This window comes from Myotis davidii, unplaced genomic scaffold, assembly GCF_000327345.1.
Source record: "Myotis davidii unplaced genomic scaffold, ASM32734v1 scaffold425, whole genome shotgun sequence".
NCBI classification, from domain to species: Eukaryota; Metazoa; Chordata; class Mammalia; order Chiroptera; family Vespertilionidae; genus Myotis; species Myotis davidii.
Genome location: NW_006296413.1, coordinates 3193175 through 3202222, shown reverse-complemented (window position 1 = coordinate 3202222; position 9048 = coordinate 3193175). Strand labels below are relative to the sequence as shown.

The window sequence follows — 9048 nt, the reverse complement described above, 5'->3', positions numbered from 1 at the left end:
GCAGCTCAAAAGCCAGCATCACCATTTGTTATTCACCGCCTGGGGTCCTTGGGCAAGTCAGTTGCCTCCTGCCTCCTGTTAAGTGGACATGTGGATCCCACTTCATGCTGGTTGTGAGGGCCATACAGCACGCAGCGCAGCCCTGCAAGGCCCCTACTTACCTGCTACTCATTAACAGTACCAGGCCTCTCCACGCACTTTACCTAGGGAACCCTCACAGCACCCCTTTTCCAGAGGAGGAAACCCACGCAGCCAGAGGTCAAGTAACGTCTCCAAGGTTACAGTTAGTAAATGGTGAGAGTGAGAGCTTGCTCACAGCGGTTATGGTATTTCACACTGGATGGGCCTCCTGTGAACTGTCCGGAGGGTGGCCCTTGCTGGGGGCTGCCACTGTCCCTTCCCTCCCGGGGCTGGGTGTGCCCTGCAGGGCAGGACAAGCGTGGGGTACACAGGTGTGCTGGGGCCTGCCTGCTGCTCCTGCTGGTGCTGGAAGGGGGCCTGGCCAGAGGTCCCAGCCCCAGCGGTCCCGCCCCCTCCCCAAGCGGGGGCGCACCGCGCCGAGGGGCGGGGCCGGTGTGGTCGGGCGGGGCCTCGGAGAACCGGAGCCCGTAAAAGCGGCGGAGCCACCTGTGTCGGGCACTGAGGACGATGGCGCAGCCCAACCTCTCTCTGGCGCTGGGCCTGGCCCTGCTCGCCTTCTGTCTGCTGGCGCTGCCCCGCGATGCCCGCGCCCGGCCCGGGGAGCGCATGGTCGGAGGAGTGACGGAGCTGAAGCCCAGTGACCCCCAGGTGCAGAAGGCGGCCCAGGCGGCCGTGGCCAGCTACAACATGGGCAGCAACAGCCTCTACTACTTCCGAGACACGCGCATCCTCAAGGCGCAGAGTCAGGTGCGTCAGGGCTGCGGGACAGAGCGAGCGGGGCGCGCAGCCGGGCGCCAGATTGAGGAGGAGTCACAAGAGTAATCAGGATAGTTCACCAATATATTTTTAAAAATTGAATTAACGCCAACATTGCACAATGAACCAAATATCTAAATTTCAAATAGAATCTACGCCCGACCTTGCTCGGCTACCTCATCAGCTTCTCACCAGTCCCTTTCCTGCGCAGCTAACTGGGAAGGGAGGTGGGGGAGACGCGGCAGTGGGCTTCAGGATGGTGTGCACTTGGGCAGCCTCCTGCCTGGCGGGGGGCCTCTGCCTCTCCCCCGGGGCACCCCCTCCGGGATGCTCCAGCCCCAGGTCTGAATCCCCAGGCCAGTGTGCTGGTGCCCAGGGGGAGGGCATGGGTGATGGGAGGCCGTGAGAGAGGCGAGAGGGAGTGTCCCAGCACCTCTGACCTGCCCCTGCCCTCCATCCCAGCTGGTGGCGGGCATTAAGTACTACCTGACCGTGGAGATGGGGAGCACAGCCTGCCGCAAGAGCTCGGTGACCGGAGACCGCATGGACCTCACCACCTGCCCCCTGGCCGCAGGGGCACAGGAGGAGGTAAGAGCCCTGCACTCGGCCCTGCCCACCGGCACCCGGGCCCTCAGGTTGTCCAGCTTGAACTGGTCTGGCCGGCCAGACTGATGTCGGGCTGAACCCGTCCCTGCCTTCTGGGTGACTCAGCGCCAGGTCAGGGTGGGGTGCAGAGGAGATGGGGGTTCCCCCTGGAGAGTTGACTGGGAAGATCTGGGACCTAGCTTTGTTGTCTCTTGGGCCAGTGACTGCCCCTCATGGTGGGCCAGCACTGACTGCGGGAGGAGGCAGGCCTGGGCCAGGCTCACCCCCTCCCCCTACACTCTGTCTGCAGAAGCTGCGCTGCGACTTTGAGATCCTAGTGGTCCCCTGGGAGAACTCCTCCAGCCTCCTCAAGCACCACTGCGTGCCCGTGTAGGAGGCCCCTGCGGCCACGGGAGCGGGGCCATCGGTGGAGGGCGCTTCGGGTCCATGGGCCATGTCTGCTGCAATAAATCGCTAACACTGCTTCTCGCATCGGTCTCTTCTGAGTGCTTCACTCCTCCCTCTCCCCCGTCTTCCACTCCCACTCCTGGGAGCACCCCCCGCCCCCCAGCTGAGCTGCTGTCCCAGCCCAGACAGTGCGGAGGGGTACAGGGTTAGCTCCAAATCTGGAGTCCTCCCAACACCCAGCACCACCGATGTAGAGGAGCAAAGCTCCAGGTCTCAGTGTTCTCCGAGTTAAGGCAGCGGAGACAGTCACAGGAGAGGGATGGTGCCCCCGAGAGGAAAGGGGAGCCGGTGAGTACCCTGTAGAACACCCGAGCACTCCTCCCTCTCAGCGCCCTGGGCAACTCAGGGTGGCATGGGAGCAGGGGGCGGGGGGCAGCCAGCAGGGCCCCAGGACTCAGCTCCCAGGCTGTGAGATTTCTCTACCCACGTGTGGCCCAGGGACAGCTGAGCCCCTGCAGGCCGAGGGACCGGGAGGGCTGGGACAGGGACTCTCGGGTACACATTGTGCTTTGCCCGGAGCAGGACTCCGGGAAGGGGCTGGACAAGGACCTCCAAGGGGCTGAGGTGAAATCTGCCTCCAGGAGGGATGAGGGGCGGATACGGTTTAGAGCAAACAGAGTTGCAATATTTCATGCACACCTGAATTTGCAGGTACAAGTCATACTTCACACACACACACACACACACACACACACACACCAGAACTCCTTAGCACACCGGACGGAGAAACCCAAAACACACCCTCGGATGTTCCTGGACACACCACACACACATCTAGAAAACCACTAACCGCTCCCACCCAGAAACCACCCGGAGGTGTACACACGGACCTCCACACACATAACCTCAGAGACCCACACCGTCCTACCCAGAGCGGTCCAACACCCACACCTGCGACAGGACGGGCAGTGACTGGGTCCCTTGGGAGCACTAGTGTGGGCACCCTCGGGCCCAGGCAGGATGGAACGCAGTGGCTGTGGAGCGCGCCCCCTGCAGGCCAGGGCTCACACAGGCTGTGCCTGCCTGCTCCCCTGCCCAGTGCAGGGACCTAGTGAGGAGCTGCCCCAGCTCCCAGGCCCTGCCCTCGGTGTCAGAGGTGGGGAGGAGGAGGTGGTCCGTGGACGTGACTCCCACATGGAAGGCTGAGGCGCTGAGGGCTGGGTTTGACAGGCCTTAGGGATGCCGGAGAAACTCCGTCCTGCAGCTGCTCCAGCCTGTCACACGAGGCAGCTCCGACAGCCCAGGGCCATGTGGTGGGGCCGCTGCTGGAAGGGCTCCCACGTGTCGCCAAGCAGGAGCTTCCGGCACGGGGCTGGCCCAGGGCAGGCGGCAGGAAGTGCTTGTTGAATGAATGTGGGAGGTGGTGGAGGGAGGCGAGGCCTGGGGGTATCTGCCCGGTGGCCTCCCCATCCCCGGAATCTGTGCGCAAATCCCAGGGGCATTTCCCCTGCGCAGCCTCTTCCTGGGCCCTGAGCCAGCGGCGCCCCCGGCCGGGCCGGAGGGGAGATGCTTCCTCTGTCCAGAGGCCTGGAGCTTCGCCACCTCACGCCCAGCTTAGAGGCACAGGTTAGGTTGGCAGAGCTGTCCGTCACCCTCAGCCTCGCCTCTGGAGTCCCACCCCCGACACCCCGGCCTGTGCTGCCTGATGGCCTCACTGTGCTAGAGGGGGTGAAGGTCGTGGAGAGGAGGGGGGAGTTGTGGATAGTGGAAGAGCCAGTGTGGGGCTTGTGCTCGACTCAGTGCTAGGTCTCCAGCACCCCGCGCCGGCCCAAGCGCGTGGGGACCTCTGGGTTCATGACATCCTCCTAACGGACGCTAAAGGTGCTGGTGGCCCTCAATTCCTGAGCTCAGAGCCCCTGTTTCCGGAGCCTACAGGTCCCCCGTGCCCTGACAGTATAGGGCGATTCCAGCTTGTTCTTTCTCTCCTGACTCCTGGGCAGAAAGGCTTTCCTCCCGGAGGCAGCGCCCACTCTCCCTCCAGCACTGAGCCTGGCCCGCTTTCGAGGTCACCCCTCCGGCTGCTGCCAACCCATGCTGGGCCGAGCTAGGATGCCAGGCCCTGGCGGGGCTGGAGGAGGCCACGCACAGCACCTCTCGCATGCAACACGCACGCACACACTTGGGTGTGCACAGTCACGTGCACACACACCGTTCTGCTGTCTCGTGCCCATGGGGACACAGTGAGGACACAGGGCCTGCTGGGGTTTAAAACTCTCTTGAGGTCCAGATCTGCAGGCCTCGACAATCACTGCAGCAGGTCTGGGACTTGTCCCACCACCCCGTGGGCAGCTGGCCAGAGGCTGCAGTCTGTGTCCGCTGTCCCTGTCCCGGGATCACTTCCTGAAGTCCTCTTCGCCAGCCTGCGGGTGGGATGGGGGGGTGGCTGAGCCGCCAGCCTCTGCCTTTTCCAACGCCCATGGGACTGTCACTCAGGGCTCCTTCTGGGCACCGTCCCCGTCAGGCCTTCCAGCGTCGCCTCACCCCCGGCCCCTCCCTTCTGGCCCCTCCCTTCTGGTCCTGCCTGATTCACCTCAAACGCAGTGTCCACGATCTCATCAATGACGGATGCCTGGGAACGGAACTTCTGCTGATAATGCTCCACCCCCGTGGCCAGCTGCAGGAAATGGAACAGGAGCTCCTGTTGCCTAGGAGAGTGGGGGGCAGCGGTGAGTCCTGGCCAACCTGCCGGGCTGGGTTTCTGGCCCCCAGAGCCCCCCAGATGGCTCTTCTTGTTTATTTTATATCTTTTATTGATTTCAGAGAGGAAGGGAGAGGGAGAGAGATAGAACATCAATGATGAGAGAGAATCATTGATTGGCTGCTTCCCGCACACCCCCTACTAGAGATCGAGCCAGCAACCTGAGCATGTGCCCTGACTGGGAATCGAATCGTGACCTCCCGGTTCCTTCTTGCCCGCCCCCCCCCCCCAGAACTCTAGACCTCAACTTTTCTGCCTTGCCCCCCATCCCAGTCTGCCTGTACCACAGAGGGTATTAATTGTGTACCCTTCCAACCCTCCATCCCTCCATCCCTCCTCCCATCTGCCTAGCCATCCGCTTGCCATCTGATCACCGCCCCCCCTTTCACTCACTGACCTATCCCTGCCCTGAACCCACCCCACCCCTTCACCATGCTGTGCAGTCAGCCATCCACCTAACCCCCCACCCATTCACCCACCCTACTGCCCATTCATAACGCCGTCAGCGCCTGCCTGTCTAACAAATCCACCGGCCAAATCACACGGAAATCAATTCCACTACAAGGCGCTCCAGGAACAGAGACACGAACAAGAGCAGCCCCTGCCTGCAAAGGCGCAGTCTGTGGCGGAGCCAGAAAAGCAAACCAGGTGTGTGTACCCCATGCACCTGACACAGGGCACGGCCCGTGGGGGTGAGGACGGGCTTACGGAGTGGGGGGCAGCGGTGAGTGCCCCTGAGCTGGGTTGGAAAGATGTGATGGTTTGCCAGGCTCAGTCAGGCCCCGGTTCCCTTTTCCAGAACAGCAGGGCATAGACTGGGGGGCGGGGGCAGGCCGCAGGGAGGCGGGTAGGGAATGGATGGACTGGAGGTGGACACACCCAGGGAAGGTCAAAGCGAGGTGCCCAGGCCTCATCTTCGGGAAGGCAGGAGCCCTCGTAGGGTTTCAAAATCAGAGGAAGGAAGAAAAGCCGAAACTGCTTTTAAAACAGAAATCACGCTCTAAGTGAAAAAGGGGGAAATGATTTAAACAAACAAAAAACAACACCGAGGACTCTTGGTGGAGGTGGGCTGGTGGGGAAGAGTGTGGAGGCCATGAAGCCCCCAAGCAACGTCTGGCAGAGCCACCGAGGGCCCAGGAGCTGGAGCGTGGAGGGTAGCCTGGGGCCAGGAGGTGAAGTGCGCAGGACTGGAACTCAGCTCTCCCAGCCCCTGGTCACCTGTGCCTGGCATTGGCAGCCAGAGAACATTCCAGGGAGAGAGAATGACGGGGCAAAGGCCCGGAGGTGGAGAAGTACGTGCTGGGCTTGGGAAACAGTGTGGGCGAAGCAAGGATGCCAGGGGGTGGTGGTGGCTGCCATGACTGCGAACGAGGTTGGCAAAGGCTGGGTCACGGAAGGCCTTTGGGACTGGGCCTGTGTCGGTGGCTGAGGAGAGCCGGGAGGGTGCCCGGGGGCAGGCGCCTTGTCCGCTGCTTCATGCCAGTCCGGATGAGGGGTCGAGGCCCAGTTTTCAGAGGGAAGGCTCTCTGGGAGCCAGGCCCGAGAGCCAGGCAGCAGGAGTCTGTGCCGATGTCTCCCAGCCACAGTCACAGCCCCGAACCCCCAGCTGTCTTGCCCCAGCTCACCACGAAAGTCAACAGAAACGAGGTATTGCCCACCAGGATGATTCCTGGCCCATCCTCCTCACCTCCCCCTCCCCACACACACACTTGGCTGAAGTCCACCCACCCTCCGTGGCCTGCACAGCTCTTTAAGGGCAGGGCCCTCCTGCACAGGTGCTAGTCTGTGTCCTATTTGTGGTCCCGGAGACTCAGGGCCTCACAGAGGTGGGCAACCCCCTTTCCCTGCCAGACCACTGCTCAGGCTCCACCACCCGCCCCTCAGACCCACGGCCTCCCCGCCCTGCAGGTCTCCTTACTTCGTGGTCATGGTCCCAAATTTTTTCTCGATGAGGAGCTTCTGTTTCGTGTGTTCACTCAGCACCTCCTCAGACTCTGAGGCAGAGAGAGGGGGGCGGTCAAGGGGACGCCGGACTGAGAGGGAGCGGAGGGAGCCCCGTGTGTCAGAGAGGCTTTCAAACAGGACCAACAAGTTTTTGCCCAGGATGCCCTCACAGAAGCCACTTCTCCAGGCGTGGAGCGTGGAGCGTGGAGCAATCTTGTTGGTGAGACTCAGGCCTGACCAATCAGAACAGCCTGTCCTTCCGGCTACAGGGATTGGAACAGAAATATGCAGGTGATCAACTGGAGCCAAAGATGATCGTTTCTGGGCGTTGCTGGAGCTTCCGGCGAAGAGGGCTCCACCGGGAGTGCAGACATGGCTACGCTGAGGGTTTGAGATCGGAGTTGCGCGTGGCCATTTTCCCACCACGAAGTAGGGGCCGCTCTAAGCACAAAACCGTGCAGCGGGCTGAAGAGCGGAGAGATGGAAGGAGACCAACTCCTGCCCGCCATTCAAGCCTCGGACCCGGCTGCGCCTAAAAGCCCCTGCACCCTCAGTTTGCTAAACAATCTGCACCAATTAACTTTTCTTTTTGCTTAATCTCTTTTTTTAAAATATATTTTATTGATTTTTCACAGAGAGGAAGGGAGAGAGATAGAGAGCCAGAAACATCGATACATCGATCAACCGCCTCCTGCACATCTCCTACTGGGGATGTGCCCGCAACCCAGGCACATACCCTTGACCGGAATCGAACCTGGGACCTCTCTGTCCGCAAGCCGACGCTCTATCCACTGAGCCAAACCGGTTTCAGCCTTCATCTCTTTTTCATTGAGTGTCTGTCCCTGATGGAGTGGGCAGATGAAGGACCAGGTGATCCCTGAGGACCCTTATTCCTCTGGTGTTAATGATCTTCAGAGTGGGGTCCTGGAGCTCAGATTCTAAACAAAATGGCTACACACAGTGACCCTGGACAAGTGTGTATCTGACCGTGACAAAGCCCTCAGGCAGCTGAAACCAATGCATGTAAAACCACTGCTATAAACTTAAGTTATTAACAGAAACGAGTATTTGGTAAATCATCATTTGGCTAATCGAGTCATTTCACCAAAAGGCCTTTTAGGAATTGACTCTCAGTTTAGTTGGCTTTTGGAGGATGGTCTCAGGGCTCTTTCGACCAAAGTTCTAAGCTCCGAACGTTCTCCTGAGTCTCAGATTCTAAAACTCGAAGCCCAGCCTGGAATCCCGGGCCTGACTGCGGGAGGGGAGGGCCGATACCTGCTTCCTTGAGCTTCATCAGCGATTCAGCCAGCAGCTTCTCCTGGATCTGGGCGGCCCTCTGGGAAGAGGAGGCTCGGTCCTGCCAGGGCCCTGCCCGTGGGCCCTGGAGCAGCCTCCTCCCTCCGTGCCTTCTCCTTGCGTCTCTCTGACGGGTCCCTCGCCACCCCCTCCGTACCTCCTCCTTCACTTTCTCCAGGCCTTTGAGCAGTGCCATCTGGAAGTTATCTACCAGGACAGCAATCACCAGGCTGGAGGGGGGACAGTGGGGTACTCTGGAGGAGGCTGGAGGAGAGGCAGCACCCTTCTCTGCGTGAGGGGGCTGGGGAGGGGCTCCCCCGGGGTGGGAGGGGGGAGGGGTGAAGCCGGGGAGCGGAGCAGGGCGGCACCCTCACTTGAGGAAGATGAAGTACTGGATGATGATGTAAATCATGAGAATGGGGATGATGTACCAGGCGCCTGGGAGACAGAGGCAGTTGGAACCGTGAGTTTCTTGCCGGCCCTCAACAGCACCGCCCAGCAAGCATCGAAAGCCCCACTTTGAAGGTGGGGTAACCAGCCCTCAGGGTCTGCCCCCCAGGCCAGCCTCCTGCCCACCAGCCAGCCTGGGGCCTGCCCACCGTTGGCCCGGCTGTCCACGTAGATTTGGGACCAGTCGTCCAGAGTCAGCAAGGTGAAGAGAGTGAAGACGGTGGTGAAGATGTTCTGGAAACGCTTGGGGTCGGAATGGCGGAACAGTCCCCGCAGCACCACCGAGAAGAGGACTGGTGGTTCAGGGCCGACCCAGGCTCGCAGGGCCTACGTTACCCCGCCCCCCTGCCCGGGTTCCTACCGCCATCTTCCACCCCAGCCCCACAGCTCAGGATACAGAGGCAGGTGAACATGAGGACGAGGATGGCCGTGATGGAGGGCATGGACCGCACCAGGGTCCCGGTCACTTCCTGGAGGCTGGTCAGGAAGCTGTGGGCAGAGGTGGACAGGGAGGCTGAGTCGGTGGAGGTGGGGCTCTGTGCCCGGGAGCCAGAGCTGACACTGAACACAGGAGCCCCTGACTTCCTGGTGACTTCGGAGAGTCCCAGCCCCTCTCTGGAAAGTGAAGAGAACGGACCAGCAGGAGGCCTGCCAGAAGCAGGCTGGAGTCTGCAGCCCCCGTCCCCCATCCCTGCAGCAGGTCACAGCAA

General features: G+C 61.2%; 2 protein-coding genes across 2 annotated transcripts in view; one reads left to right on the top strand and one right to left on the bottom strand.

Moving 5' to 3' along the window:
- Positions 1–600: 600 nt before the first annotated feature.
- Positions 601–1974, top strand: CST6 (cystatin E/M). Its single transcript, XM_006771566.2, has 3 exons — positions 601–888; positions 1360–1485; positions 1793–1974. The coding sequence occupies exons 1-3, from the start codon at positions 649–651 to the stop codon at positions 1874–1876; spliced, it is 450 nt and encodes a 149-aa protein (XP_006771629.1). The 5' UTR covers positions 601–648; the 3' UTR covers positions 1877–1974.
- A 2309-nt stretch (positions 1975–4283) lies between these two features.
- Positions 4284–9048, bottom strand: part of CATSPER1 (cation channel sperm associated 1) — a 22434-nt gene continuing 17669 nt past the window's right edge. Inside the window, exons 8-15 of the mRNA XM_015568967.1 lie at positions 8736–8827; positions 8488–8631; positions 8263–8326; positions 8046–8118; positions 7868–7928; positions 6567–6642; positions 4481–4595; positions 4284–4310 (exon numbers count right to left, since the gene is read on the bottom strand). Coding sequence (XP_015424453.1) covers positions 4284–4310; positions 4481–4595; positions 6567–6642; positions 7868–7928; positions 8046–8118; positions 8263–8326; positions 8488–8631; positions 8736–8827 — 652 coding nt within the window. The remainder of the gene's footprint in view (positions 4311–4480; positions 4596–6566; positions 6643–7867; positions 7929–8045; positions 8119–8262; positions 8327–8487; positions 8632–8735; positions 8828–9048) is intronic.